This window comes from Ciconia boyciana, chromosome 13, assembly GCF_034638445.1.
Source record: "Ciconia boyciana chromosome 13, ASM3463844v1, whole genome shotgun sequence".
NCBI classification, from domain to species: domain Eukaryota; kingdom Metazoa; phylum Chordata; class Aves; order Ciconiiformes; family Ciconiidae; genus Ciconia; species Ciconia boyciana.
The window spans coordinates 2,335,648-2,350,939 of record NC_132946.1 but is presented as its reverse complement, the minus strand read 5'-3'; the positions used below and the strand labels follow the sequence as shown (position 1 = coordinate 2,350,939).

Genomic DNA, 15,292 nt, shown 5'->3' with positions numbered 1-15,292 from the left:
AAATGCAACTTTGTGAACAGGAAAAAAAAAATTCCTCGGGATATTTTATAATGCTGAGGCATGAAATTGCACAGCAGAATTTTCTCCCAAGACCCTTTCCCCTCCAGCGTCTGTAGCCGCATGTGCAGCCATCATTCCCCAAGAAACCCAACGCCCAGACGTGAATCATTTCTCTGATTTTTCATGCTTTTAACTTTTCATTGCTGAGGCTTCGCTCAGCCGGGAGAAGTAGGGACCTGTTTCAGCTTTCAAAAACCTTAGACAGAGGGACGGCTGGGGAAAGGAGTTAAAAATGAAACAGCAGATTTATATATATAAAAAGTAAAAATATATGTTCTACATCTGAAGTTTATTTAGGTCCTTTGGGAGAGTGGCGCGGCACTACGTCTCTACTAAATTGCCAACATTTTATGGTCGTGCTGGCACCGAGTCAAACACACATCTCCTTGGCTTGGGTTGCTGTCTTAAAGCAGGCAGATTCCAGTATGTTTTTCTATGAACTGAATATTACTATTGACTGGACAAGGGAAGCTCTGCCCAGCAAGAACATATAGGTAACTTTTCTTTTTAATAGATCTATCGAGACTTAGTTATTTTGATATTGCGTTACTGAAGAGCCGACCCCTTGTGACCCACCCGAGCATTAGATCTCTGGGCATTTTAAGACAGATACAACGTTTTAATTTTTACTTATGTTTTATTTTGATTGGAATTATATTAATAATTGGAAAGTTTCAAAGGGCCTATTTTTAACTGGTTAGCTGTTGTGCGTGCCAGTATTAGTAGCACGCACGTGGAGCCTGGTGTGCATGAACGTATGTATAAAATATACATGGCACAAGGTACCGCTGGGGTTTACACAAGAGACTGAGCAGTTCGCTGCTCAATTTCCTTTCAAAACCCTTGCCTACATGTGTATCTTTGTGCAAAATCGCTATGTTGTTCATCAATCAAGGCTGCTGCACATGTAGAGCGCCTACCACAAAGCCTCGCCGGCAAGGAAGCAGCAGCGCTCCATAATCTCCCCCCGTTAGGAAGAAGGGTGTTTTGCAGGAGTCGCTGGTTGCTGTGCAGCACGAGATGGTCTGACTTCAGTCGAGACACGCATCTTCCCACACTTCCCAGCAGCTGCGAGTGACCCAGTTTATCTCCTTTCTGCTTGCTGCCTCTTGCTCTTCTGCACGGGGCTGGGAAGCCGTTTCTGCTCGGGCTTGGGAAAGCGGAGCTTTGATCTGCAGATGCGTAAGGAGGAAGGGTCAAGATCTGAAGCAGAATAGACTGGCAGAGAAACAGCCTGTTGGATCATGTTGATCAAATTATGCTCTGCGATGGAGAATCCTTTTTATTTTTTGGTCCAAAGTACAAGAGAACTGAGAGCTTTTCTTTGAAGCTGCGAAGATGAGTTCGTGCCTCAGTGCCTTGGGAAGCTGGAGAACTGTGCCTTGCAGTTCACCTGTACCTTCCCCTAACGCTCAGGAAAACGTTCAGTAATACCTCTCAGCCTGGTTTCCCAGGGTACTGCTCTTCTTCACACCTCCCTGTTTGTGCCAAAGGCTTCCCTCTCTTTTGACTGTTGGAGCCTCCGGTGCCCGCAAGCCGTTACTGAAGTGTCCGTTGTGCCAAGTTAATCCTATTTTTTTTGACCAAAAAGTTGCTTCCTCTCATCATTTATTCCTATTTGCTGTTGTTCCGTTTCCTTCTGTTTTTCAAGATTTTTCTGCCGTGAAGTGCACTCAGATTTGAGTATTTTGGTTAAGTAGGTGCCTTTCAATGGGAAAAGAAATGATAGTATCTAGAGTGTACAGGAATATTTATGACTTGCTTTGTTTTTCACCAAGCCAGATTTCTGCGGTAGGCACCCAGGGTGATGTTTTGAAAGGCTGTCCTTCGTGTTGTTTTAATATTAATGCCAGGTATATTTTTGGTTATCTGAATCAATAGATAATCTGAGTTTACCTTATACAAAGAGGTAGAATAATGGGGTTTTTGTTCACCTTTTTGAAACTGATTCATTCATAACTTGCTACTGTTTTTTGAAAGACGCCTTGTGAGTTTGAGCTGTTGAGGTGCTCAGCCCGGCGAGCAGATACAACAGAGGCCCCTGAAGCCGTGCCGCAGTTTATTGTGGAGTGAAGGAAGGTAAAAACCCATCATTGCAAAGGATAAAACTTACTCGATGTATCTCTGGGTTCCTCCTGATTTGTGATCTTGAGAGGACAGGGTCTTCCCTACCCTCCAACTTCACGCTCCCATGCCGCACCGTTACTTGCATGGGAGTTGTGCCGCTCATGCTGTAAGAATAACATCCCCAGCCCTGTCTGAGCAGTGGGTTGTTCGAGGACAATGTGGGACTTGTTTTCATGCACACGTGTAGGAGAGCCTGGAGATTTCCCTAGGCTGAGCTGGGGTATCTAACACTGGGATTAAATACTCCGTCGGAGTTTATGTAATGCCATACCAATAAGGAGGCTGAGAGGAGAGACCATGTGCATTTACAGTCCCAGAGAAGAGCGTTTACTCTGGTGTATAATAGCCTTCTGTTGGGTTTTAGTAGCGTATAGTTTAGTAAATTAGGAGTCTTCAGGTACTTAGCACTTTAATGGTTCTCACTAAGAACATAATTAAACCATAGACCCCTTAGGGAGAAAAAAGTTTATTGTGCATATTTTTAGAATCTGTTACCAGCCCTCATAAAACCTGGTAGATACAAGCCAGAGAACATGCCTTAGCTGGCGACCCAGAATTCATTCCGCAGCCCCCACCGAGTGTCGCCCCGCAGTCACACGTTACAAATCTGCCCCGTGAATTATGGAATTAATTTTCCCCAATCTGATTTCAAAACGCATTTGCAGCGCAGTTTTTCTCTGGCTGCTGGAGGTGTGAGGGAGGCAGGAGGTTTATTATATTGCACCTTGTGCTGACACATAAAGCCGGTTTTTGCTAATCATTTTTTTATTTAAAAACAGTTTATGTTTCACAGAGGTATCCAGAAATGGGGCTTGTTGGAGACGAGGGCTCCGCTCTGTTCCTCTCGCCGTACGTCTGCCTTGGGCTCGTTATTTAGTTGCATCTGACTTGGAGCTGCAATTTTCTGTGTGTGTGTGAGGAGTTCACAGTTCTCAACGTAGGGGAACTCCTGCCTGCTTCCTGGGATGCTTCTCCTTGCAAAGCAGCCACGAAGCAAAGCGTAAAGCTCAAAATCCCCAGCAAAACGAGCCGGCTGAAGTAATGCTGGAATGTTTTTCCCTCCTCCCGGGCTCCGACACCGCTGCCTCCGACACCGCCGCGATGTTTCCGTAGGATATGATTACACTGGGAAAGCACTAGGCATGCCCGTGTAGGCAAGTATCCTCTCTAACCCCGGCGATGCACCCCGGGTGCTCTCCCCCAGCCCCAGCTGGGTGCTGCGCAGCGGCACCCACCGGACGGGGTGTCGGGTGCCCCCAGCACCCCGGGCAGCGGTCGACTCGGGCGCAACAAGAAACCAGAAAGCTTTCCAGCATCGCAGGTGCCTGTGTTCAGCGCCGCAGTGATTCACACGTTGCTCTGGGTCTTTGCTCTTGCCTCAACACCCCTTCCCGAGTAAACACGACTTTCTCCCCGGGAAACCTGTGCCGCGCTACACCCATGCTCGCAGCATCTGGAAGGCATTGGGAGGAACACACACACACAGCGCTCTCCTCCCCCAGCAGCCTTTTAACGAATTTCTGATACATGCGAATCACTTCTCTATCGCTGTGTTTTGTTTTACGTGCTCGAGGTTTGCACGCCGGAGAAGTGGCTGCAGCAGTGGGGAGGAAGGGTCCCTTACTGACGGTGTCCCCAGAGGCTCCCAGCCAGCGCTGCTCTTATCAAATGCATTTCTTTCCCTCTGTCAAAACAAATGCCGAGGAACCGTGTGTTATTTGTGGTGTGTCTGCTGCTGTTTTAGACTTTCAGTCTTGCTTGTCATTTGAGTTATCTTGCCTGTTGCACAGCATTGCCCCCACTGACACCGTGATAGTGTCAGTGCTGATAAGGTGAAGGATGGCAATGCTATAGCACCTGGGAGTGGATTATTAACCTACGCCAGATTGCTGTGCTTCGCTTCTCCTTTTTCTCCATTTCTACTTCAGGATAAGAATTAGGCTGCTGCTAAAAAGCATAAACCACAGCAGACCTGGCTTGCCAGCTTGGGCTGTTCCCACGCGAGCCCGTACGTGGCTGCTACATGAGCCCAAACCGAGAACTTTCTTCTGCGTCTTGTCCCACTGCAGTGGAACTAGAGGCAAGAATTTTATCTTTCTGCCCTTAAGCACAGCAGATTGGGGGACGATATCTTGAGTCCCAGCCCAAAGCAACAAGCGGGATTTGCTGGCTGCAGTTGGCCTTGATAGATGAGGGCATCGGCGTGAGCCTGTGGTGGAGGGGAAGGGGATGGGGGAACCGAATTGCACGTTCGATAGCTAAGGATGGTCTTTGCTTTAAAATTAAACAGTGTCAGCCCAGCCCTGCAAAGCCACAGTCAAATGTATAACTGCTCAGTGCCATCACATTATGAGAATTAATGACATATGTCAGTAGGTATGTAATTACGTGTGTAATACCGCCTGTTCTCCGTGGTCCCCGGCCGTAAGCGCTGCCTGCGTTGAAGGGAGCGGATCCAGGCGTGCCTCCACGGCACGCTGCCGATGGGAAAACAGGCAGCGGCTGCATCGCAAGAGGGGGTAAGCGTGAGTGCCGCCTTTTGCGGCTCGGGCGTGTTAGAATCAGGCAGTTATGTGCTAGAAACTGGCTCATCTCGGACTAAATGTTACAATCTGTAGGGCTGATACCTCATCTAGGTCGGTTTTGGTTCATGCACTGAAAAAAAAAAAAAAAAAAAAAAGAAGCAGCCCAGAAAGCAACCTGCCTTTTTGGAAGGATGAAAGCATTTCTCAGCAATTTGGGATCAAGGTAAAAAAAAATCTCTTTGTGGGCCTCCCCGACGTTCTGGGAATGCTCAAGAGCAGTCCAACAAGGAGATTAACTCGAAACAGGTCCCATGCGGAGGGGAAGGACCCTCGGTGGCACCCGGGGCTGCTGCCGCTGCCCTGGGAGTGGGGAGCCCTGACCTCCCTCCCCCTTGCCAGAGTGGACTTGGCAGAGCTCCTTGACCCCGACACCGCTCCATCCGGCGCCGGTGTCCGAGGAAGGAAGGATGCGGTCTCCTGTCCTAAGGGGTTACAGCAGCCTCAAACCCATATAAAGCAACAAGTTTATTAATCCCAGCTTTGCTAATAAGGAATTACAATAGTTGTGGGATTTGGCAGTGGAAGCACGCTCAGTTGCCATGCATAGTGCAGTATTTTCCCTGTTTTGTTTGTATTTTTGATTTAGCTACAAATAATTTAAAGATGTGTTGTGTCTCCTTCAATTAAAATTTGCGTCTTCATCCTCTCTTTTTTTCTGTCACAGTTTTAAAACAATACTAATGAATTTGAGCTTGTCAGATAAGCTAAGATAAATTGTTAACTTCTTTCTTTTTGCTAAAATTGCAGCATTTCTTAGGGTGGCAGTTATTAACATATCAGGAGCTGGGTTTGTTTCCTTTGTAAAATTTGCAGCTTTATGGTACTGAATGGAAGATCTCCCAGCGTCAAAAAATTTCAGGCCGATAGAAGAATAATATTGTCACAAGGCCAGTATGTAAATACCTTAAACCAATATAGCATGTTTAGAGGAATTACACTTTCCTCTCCCAAATTACAATTTTGGAAAGCAACTCTACCACCACATTTATTTCAAATTTAAACATTTTGAAAGAATATCTCCTAGGTTTTGAAATCTGGTTTCCATTCCTGGCTCTGTTTGACCTACTGCGTGACCCTGAGAAAATCTTTTTCTCCGTTTCTGTATCTGCTTAGTTGCTCTGATGATCTTCAGCACTCAGGCAGAGCAATTTAACATCCGCCGGTGTCGAGCTATGTGTAACGTTTCAGTATGAAATAATAGTGGGTTTAGTTTAAGATGAGTGGGTTTTGGTTATGATGAAAAAAGGGAAAATTAAAACTCTTGTATTTTAAAAGACGTATTGGTTTAAAAATTCCTTGGGTTGGCATGAAAAAAATGGAATGATTTTCTCGAAAAAGAAGTGAGTGTCCAGAGGCAAAGGATGGTTCTCCTGTGAGCAAACTTGGGGAAAGAAATGAAGAAAAAAGGCCAAGAGCTCTGCAGCTCCCCCCAGTGATGAGCCTTGGAGGGGGATTGATTCTTCTTTTTTTTCCTCCATCTTTCAGACGCAGCCCGTGCCCAACCCCATCGCCTACTTCATGCATCGCTCGCCGTGGTGGTTTCATCAGTTCGAGACCCTGGTCAATCACTTCATCGAGCTGGTGGTGCCGTTCTTTCTCTTCCTGGGACGGCGGATGTGCATCGCACATGGCCTCTTGCAGATCCTCTTCCAGGTGAGGTGCTCCTGGTTTTGCTTCCTAAGGGTCTCGTCTTCGCCCAGGACGGAGCAGGGGATGTTCAAAGGGTGTAAAACCTCTCCCGCTGCCTGCGCCTGCTGCCCGGCAGCTGCCTGAGGCTGGGGGCTGTAGGGTGGGCTGGGACCTGGGTGGCCGGGATGCAGACACACATTCCTAACACCGGCTCCGTAACCTGCAGCAAGGACCTGGGCGCGTGTGCCCGGAGCGGTAACACTGCCGTCGCGGCGGCAGTGTGGTTCGCTGGAGCCCATCTTCTCCGAGCTGGAGCAGCATCCAGAGGAACTGACTCAATCGGCAGGTCAAGAGTTCAGGCTCAAGTGAATCAAGATGATTCACAGCTATTAACTGTTGGCTCTCGGGTGGTTCGCGCTGGCGTGGCTGCTCTTAAGTGTGTTGCTGGAGGTTTGTTTCCCTTGCCGCTGGTTTGGTTTCCATTCATATGGATGGCGGAGAAATGTCAGCCCAGGACTAGTGGAAAGGGTCTGATCTTGCGGCTGCAGATGGCTGGGATGAATACTTGCAATTTCTCCAAAAGTTAATTTTTATAGACATCTTTCACCCTTTGAAGGGATGTTTTTTATATTTAACATTCAAGGGCTGTTCTTTATCTCTGAAAATGTTTCAGCTGGTTTTTACAACCACCAGATTTACTAAGCCTAGGCTCATAGGGAAAATAATTTAGTGGCATAAAAAAAATTAGTGGCGTTCACGTTCCAGTTGATTTTTTTTTTTGGTACATGAAATAAAGAAATCTGGGCAAAAGTCAAAGGACAGAAGCTCCTGCGTATATACTTTCCTAGACTACAACTGATTTCTCTCGTCTCTGCCCTGGCGTAATTCAAAGAGCTCATTAAACCCCAGCCACTCCGACTCGTAGAAGCGCAGCTTTCAGCCCTTGCTGACTGCAGTGTTTGTTCAATATCATTTCAGCATCATGAAATTCATACTCGGTAGCTGTTACTGCTTCCTGTAAATACGTGTGATGATTAAACTGGAGAACAGCTTATAAACTCTATTGGTAAACCACAAAAATGCTGATCAGGTTTTAAAGGGCTGACATAAAAGCCGTGGGATTTGTGCCCTCGCAATTCTTCTGCTCCCGAAAGACGTCCCGTTGCGTCTGGGTACCACCGGACATACAGCTTGTACCTCTGCTCGCTCGGCACACCTTTTGGCGTCAGGTTTGGTTTTGTTGGGATGGATCTTCTCAGGCAGCTGGAGGTCCCGGCAGCAGGGCAGAAGAGGTCTTGACCCAAAGAGGTCTCGGGGCATTGCTCCCCAAGGTGCCAGTTGTGTTTGCGACGGGCATCGCACCTGAGGTTTTCAGTGTCACTGGGAGGATTCTATTCAGCCCAACCCTGAACAAACCTGCTCTTTTGTCTCATGGACAAAGCAAAACGTCCCGTCTCTGTCAGCTGCTCGCTGCGGAAGGAGGTGGGTGTTGAGACCTGACAGAGATCAGATTAGCAAGCAGGAATTGCGAGTGGAAATACTTTTGCGTATAAGGCAGCGTAGGGAGGATGGTGATGGCTCTTTGTAAGGCAGGTAGACCCAGCAAGGAGCAGGACGCACCATGGTGAGCGGCCTCTCGGAAAACAAAGCCACGTTGCCAAATTCCAGGTTTGGCACAGCTGCCCAGTCTCGGGGCAGAGCTGTCGCGCTCTGCTTGCTTCTGCGTTGGCAGAAAAATAATAGTGTAAGGGACTGAGATGGTGATGCTTGGTCTTCACATCTCTGCCAGAAGAAACATCCATGACCAAAAAGCCTGACCAAGCGCTCCTCTCTCATCCCCTTCTCAGCTCCGGGTTTCTCCATCTGTGCCGTGCCCCCGGGCAGGGGCCGGGCTGGGACACACGGGGGATGCGCCCCGAGCCCCCGGCCAGTGCTCTCGGGCTGGCACCCGCCTCCAGCACCCTCACGGCTCCTCCAAGGGCCCCTAGCAAGCAGCGCGACTGTTTGTGTGCTGGGGAACTTCAGGCGGAGCCAGTGGGATCTGAAAAAGCCAACTACGTACAATAAAGGCTCATAATGACATATTGTAAATGCATGCATCTAACCACCCTTTAATTGGTGCTTTATTGATAGTTTGCAATTACTGACTTATTTCTATCATGAGGGGAGTCTGCAAAGGAAAAAAGGGTCCCAGTGTAAAATGCAGCTCTGGTGCATTTATAGCATTTCAAGAAAAACCTGTTTATTTAATATTTACTGCCCTTTTCTTCATTCAGAATGACTTTTATTGACAATACTTCTGCTCTGCAAAGGAAGCAATAAAGTTTAATGTTGATATACCACTTAATTCTGCTTTTCAAGATTTGAATTGACATTACATGCAAGTTTTATTGGACATTTTATAATTGTTATTGGAGTCATGGTGGCTAGGTTGAGTAAGTGTATTTTTCCAGATTCCAACTGGCCTGGAGAATATTGCTTTGTCAGGAACCCAAACAAAGTTGTGCTTTAAAGAAAAAAGTCTTCTTTTTTTTTAAGTGTGAACTCATTCTTCTTGCCTAGTTCACGTTTGTAAGGAAAAAGGCTTAGTGAGTTTGGAAACGTCAGAGAGGAGGGGCTCGGCAGCCCGCCGGCTCGGTGGAGCGGAGAGCGCGCCGGGAGGATGGACGTCTGTCCCCCACGGGATTCCCGGGGGGTTGTGCCGGTCGTGCCATAGGCAGACTGTGCTGGCCCCAGTGTGCCGGACCATCCTGGGCCACCTCCCGTGCGGGAGATTTGGGTGACGACGACTGAAGCACACACTGCGTAGGCACATCTCTGCACCGTCCCCTTCCCGTGCTCGTCCACCCACCCGTGTCCTCACAAGACCCGAAGTGGGGAGCCCGAGGAGCCGGGACACCCCATGGTTTTGGTGCTTTGTGTGCATTGATGTTGCTGTGATCTCGGTTTGGGGTCTGCCTGCTCTGATACAAGTCCCCATAGCTTGAGCTTCCAGAAATCTCCCCCTTTGGTTGCTTTTTGATCTCAGATAAATCGAAGAGCCTTACTTATTGCAAGTCTCTTGATATAAATAGTCTTTGCTTAAAAAAAAAAATCAAGGAGTGTGTTGAATGCTGGCCAGTTCCCATTAGAAAAATCATTATTCATTGTCGCTAACCACCAGATTGGGGAGGGCTTTGTGATTTACAGCTGTGGGTGTAGTTTTAGCAGGACATCTGCACACAGAGAGATTCTCAATCAGATTGCAGCGCCCAGAGCACGTTTACCAGGATCAAAGGTGAGTGGAGAGAAAATGTCATCCAAGATTTTACAGCCAGGCCCCATCAGCCGCTTGTCCCCCGGGCAGGCTGCGGAAGAGCTCCCCGGCCGCCAGCGCAGCTGCTCGCGGTCCCGGCCAGGGGCTCAGGGCTGGGGACTGTCCCCGTGGCGTGGCACGGGCGTCCCACCAGCCTGCCCGTCTCATGCACGCCAGGGACAGTAAGAACGGGTGCGTGTCCTCCCCACCACTGACTCCCTGCTCCCGAGAGGGAGGTTTGAATGGGCTGCGCTGACTTTGTCATTAATTACTGCGTGAAACCCTGGTCCCACGGAAGGTGTTTGCACTGAAGAGATGGCCGTGGAGGGGACGCTCTGGGACACGGTAGCTCCAAGGTTGAGGAGCCTTTCTCTGCCATACAGCCGGTGCAGCCAGCAGGCAGCTTCGTGCTCAGCAGGACTAAACAGTTTGACCGTGCCCATCTTGCTTTGTGCCATCACATGTGTCCCAAAAGCAAAGACTCCCAAACTCCCGTCTGCACAGCTTGACATCGCCCCATGAGGCGTTCTTCTTCCATCAGTGTCCGGTAGGATTCAAACCCCTTGAGTTTCTGAGACCCAAAGTAGCGCGTCAACCCATCCCACCTGCAAGGGAGCCTGCTCGAAAGATCTCAGCCAGCATGAAAGCATTAGCAGCATGGCAAAGGCATGGGTGGCAAAGCCTCCCCTTTAGCCTCTGTGCTGAGAGCACCCTTCTGCATTTAGAAAGAAATCTTAGATGAAGGGCAGCCAATTACAGAGGATCTCCAAGGTAAATATGCAGCATTGTTTCAAAAAAACATTCTTTCTAGCATTTACAGTATGTAGAAATCCAAATCTAAAACAGAAATTAAACTAAATGGACGTTTAACTTTTCAACATCGTTAGGGATTTATTGTAAGCAGGTGCCAGACTTGACGTGCTGAGCAACACTGCTGCAAATTGTCTCTGCCAGGAATAAAGCTGGAGGAGAGACTTGTAACTCAGCCCCTTCCCTGCTCAGCTCTGCGCTCCAGCCCTGTAAAAACAGGCTGGTGAGAAACGGCCAGTCCGAGCCACAGAAACCTCTAAATAAGCCTGAGGTGGAGTTTACCCTTTGCTCATATATAACTGAGAGTCCTTAGAGTTTTTGAGAGTTTGCTAAATACTCAAAGCTTTTTGCTGTCATTTATTATTGTCCTTCCTGGGGAGTACAGGCGCATTTTGTAGCAGCTATGTAGAGGCACGACCGTGTTTGCCAAGATGCTCGCGTCTGGAGCAGGGACGTTTGCATCCCCTCATTAGGTTTAAACTTCCAGCGCTGGGGTTGGGGTTTTGGACACCTTCTCTAATTTATGAGGACAGGGTTGTTTTCACTGAATGTCTCTTGATGGTGGCTACTGAATGTGATGTTCACTTAACGGGATGGAAATCCAGCTGCAGGTGGTCGCAGTGGCCAATGGTTTACGAATCACTTTGATGAATGATCCTTTCATTTTGAGCCTGATGGCACCAGTTGGCTGGTTTTGTAATGGTGTTGGGGTCTGAGCCTCTAAAATATACATGTAGATCTGAAGCACCCCAAAGTTCAGGAGAAATCAAGTCCACAATGTGGCTGTTAGTATCTGGAGGCGGAAGAAGAGGTCTTGGAGGGTCTGGGAGACCACAGGTGAGGTCTGGACCCCGTTATTCTTGGTTCTGTAGAAGCATCCACCCGTGCCCTAAGGAGCTTGTGGTTTTAAGGGGGAGGGAGGATGAAAGCGCTGCGTGGGGAAGGCAAGTCCTTTCCCTTGCCCACAGGTGGGTGGCATAGGACCCCTTCCCACCACATCACCTACGAGACCATTGCGTCGTCTCCCCTCTCTCCTCGCTGACACTTCCATGCCCTGTGCAAACCTTTGTGCACCCATAGGTCCGTCCCTGCGCTCAACCACCCACGGCCAGAGCGAGCCGAGTACCAGTGTCCGTGGGTGAAACCGGAGAGGGTGCAAACCCACGGCCTTGCTGCTCTGCGGGTGTTTTGCTGTTCTCTGGAGCTGGCTCCTAAAACCCTGAAGCTGCATGTTTTTCACGACGTCTAATGCACAGCTTACACCAGCAAACGTATTTCTTGGCTCCTTAAACCAGGCAGTAAAATTACACTGCTTGGCAAACGAGTTGTTGAGGGGAAGCGAGAGGAAAGCCAAAAAGCCAGGAAAAAGCCACCTTGCCCCTACGAGCTGGCAGGTAGCGCTGGGTTAGAGAGCACGGCAAGGAGGCTGCAGCGCCCGGGTGGAGGGGGCTGAGGTTTCGTACAGCCGGGGGTGGTTTTGGCAGTGCCAGATGGGAAGGAGCTTCAGTATCACAAAGGTAAAATCCAGAAATAAATAAAAAGTAAATGGAAAGTTTAAAGCTAGCACTGTTGGAAAGGCAGGGTTATTCCTTTGCTGCCACGGCGCTGTTCTCGGTCATAGTCGTATAGGCACAGTTTGGGGTTTGTAGGATGCGGGGAGAGTTTTAGGCCTTCAAATCCCTTTGGATTTGAATGAATTTGGGGAGCCTGACTCCTTTCCGTGGCCCCTAAAAACTCCCGGCACGTCCTTCTGCGCCGAGCATCCTCTGCGCAGCCTCGCGGCTGGGGAGCTCCCGGAGGGGGGACGTTTGCGGTGGGATGAGCTCAGCCCCCAGCGTCACACGTCAGGACAGAAGTTCCCCGAAGGAGCCGGAGCCACGAAGCCTTGGCGTTGCCAGTTCTTCGCTGCCACCGGTCCTCCTCCCGCGGAGGGCTGGCAGTGGGCTGACATTCAGGCTGTCCCAGGATGTTTTTCAGCAGGAGCAGTATATAAAGCGGAGGGATGACAATGCCAAGAGCGAAGCTGAATTCCAGCCTTGCAGAAGGCAAAGATAAAACCTCCGCAGCCAAAACCCCCTCGAACTCAGAGCGCTGACAAAGAAAGCTCCCGAGACAGCTCTCGGGGTCCGGCCAAGGAGCTGTGCGGGAACGCGGCAGCTTTACGAGCTGGTGGAGGGCCAGGGGGGAGGACCCGCTGCGAGGGAGCCCCCGGGGTGGGGGCTGCGGCAGAACCTCCTGCAGCAGAACCCTCCGGCTCTTTTCCCTCGGAAAACAAGCTCTGAGCGCTGCCCTTGCCCTGCCGGGCACTGCACCGGAGATGTGCAGCCCCTGCGCTCCTGGAAGCCGGGAACGTGCAGGAGAGTGGGCAGCAAAGTCATTTTCCTCTTCTTTTTTTTTTTAAGCAGAAAACAGTTGTTGAATAGATAAATATTTTCTGCCCTTTTTTCCCCTTGGCTCGGACAAGCCTCAACCTCCTAAAAATTTTGATGGCAATGGACGTTTTCCTCTAGTTGATCCTTTTCCCATCTCCTCCAAAGCTGTGCATGGGAGGCGAAGCAGGGGTTTTCCCCCCTCTCTTTTGGGAGGGGAGGACCAAGCCCCCTGCTTCTACCGCTGCTGCCTGTGCCATGCCACAAGACGTTGGAGGGATGAACTGCCCTTTCCAGCCACACACGCGCAAATTAAATCATGCTGTTGCAGTGCCACAGCTGCAACATATTGTGTTGCTGACTTAGGAGGTAGCAGAGGTCACAGCAGCAGCCCAGAGAGAAGGAACAAAAATTAAACAGCTCCCCCCTTCCCTGCAGAAAGTGTCCGAATCTAGTGTTTGTTTTCACTTGTCAGATATGAGCTCGGTTTTGTTCTTTTTCTTACGCTGGTGTAAATCAGATGTGTCTCCAGGAGGATTATCAGGGTTACACAAGTCCCAGGCTTGCGGCAGAGGAATCAGGCCCTTTGTTTGTGCTTTAATTCTGCACCTATAAGACATTTGCACTGCTCAAGTAGTTGTTTTTCTTTATTGATGCAGAGTAGTGTCGTTACCTTATGAACACGTTGTGCATGAGAATAAAGCCGCTGCCCGATTCACCGTAGGAGCCACCCCAGGGCTGCTGGGAAGCAGCAGCCAGAAAGTTCGGGCATCCGTTCTGCACCGCTCCCGTAGAGATCGGCACCGTGAGTACCCTTAAGACCATAAAAGAGACTGCCGATGGTATTCCTCCAGGTGATATCCCCAGGCCAGCCTCCGATTTCACTTGCACATGCCCCGCGAGGTGGGATGCAGGGAGCGTGGTCCCCCCGGACCAGCATCACTGGCAGCAGCATCCCTGGGAGGGTGCGAGCGAGTGGGTGTTCGCTGCTCGGGCTGGGCAGCGGCGCAGCCTTTCCCCTGCGAAAACAAAGAGACAATTCAGCCTTCACAAAAGTCCAAATTTTGTTGATTTTGTTGTGGTTTAGAAAAAAACAACAAACGGAGAACGTCCCAGGAAAATTAACAGCAGAACATGAGTTTGCTGCTAGGGGAGGAACGGTCTGATGGAAAATAGTTTTGCAGCTCAATTGTTTAGAAATCTGCTTTGGACTCAAGTCCGAGACGGAGGATGCAAGGAGAGCGTTTTAAAAGGTTGTTAGGGAACCTTGAGGCACTGGACTGGGATTATGGAGATTAATCATCATTGCTGCAGCCTCCGGGTCGCTTGGGCCAGCCCTGCGCACCCATCCCGGTCCCGCGGGCGAGGGGCGGCCGGGGTCCTCCTGCCCCTCGCTCGTCCTCCAGCCTCCCGCGCTCAGCCCTGGCACGGCTCCAGCTCGGCTTTATTCGACAGCAAAACAAAAGGAATGCGAAATCAAAGGAGTTACAGGGTAGATTTTCTGTTATATTTAAGCCACCTTAAATTAAATACTGAGCTATACCCCCCAAAAAAATATCCAAGTTAAGCAGGCAGAACCCAAACCATTTAATCACTCCTATATTTGATTTCACATCCAGCTTGATAATATCTGTTGCGAGGCGAGGCTGCCGTGCCAGACACGAGAATACCAGCACATACCACCCCAAATCAGTAAATAACACTGCTCATATAATGGTGTCTGGTATTAGTTAGCAACAAGTTAAGTTCTTGCATTCTGCAGTAGTCAGAGTGACTTAGAAACACTTACTGTTAGCCATAGGAGTGCATTTAATTAGCTTCTGATTCAGGGGGCTGAGGGGTTTTTTCTCTTCTTTTTTTTTTTTTTTAAATCATTAAATAAAGTGTCACCCCTAGCCAGTGCTGTAAACTCTATTTTGATTGTGGCTGCAATAACCCCTTTGGGCGTCATTCAAATTGTACTAAACAGTTTCTGGAGAGTGCTGGTTTCTCTCAAAATAAACCAAAGTCCGGCTTTGACAAGCTCTAATGAAAAACAAATTGTTATATTACTTAGAAAAATAATTTGAAGGAAGTCTGAATTAGTTGTAAAGGTGGAAAAGGTTCAGCTACTTGAAAATAGAAATTTGGAAGGTATTTATTTTAACCATTAAGCCAGCGGCCTTGAAATACAGCCTTGTTTGTTACAGAATGCGCCTAACGAGAGACATGAATCATGCTGTTAATCAGTATGGGAACTTGATTAATTGGAAAGGGGACCGTCAGTGACTCCAACAGGCGGAGCCGCCTGGCAGCAGTCTGCGACGGAGCCCTGGAGCTGGTGTGATTTACCATCAGTCATCCTGCTGGCACGCGGAGAGAAACTTTGGAGGGATCCCACAGCCTTGGGTTTGCGGGTTGTTGTTTTTTTTAAATTG

At 49.1% G+C, this 15,292-nt stretch overlaps 1 protein-coding gene across 3 annotated transcripts in view; it reads left to right on the top strand.

Annotated features, from left to right (window-relative positions):
• The window catches only part of LMF1 (lipase maturation factor 1), a 207,288-nt gene that overhangs the window by 136,225 nt on the left and 55,771 nt on the right, over positions 1-15,292 (top strand). For all 3 annotated transcript variants that reach the window (XM_072878190.1, XM_072878189.1, XM_072878188.1), the window contains one exon: positions 6,258-6,425. In XM_072878190.1, coding sequence (XP_072734291.1) covers positions 6,258-6,425 — 168 coding nt within the window. The remainder of the gene's footprint in view (positions 1-6,257; positions 6,426-15,292) is intronic.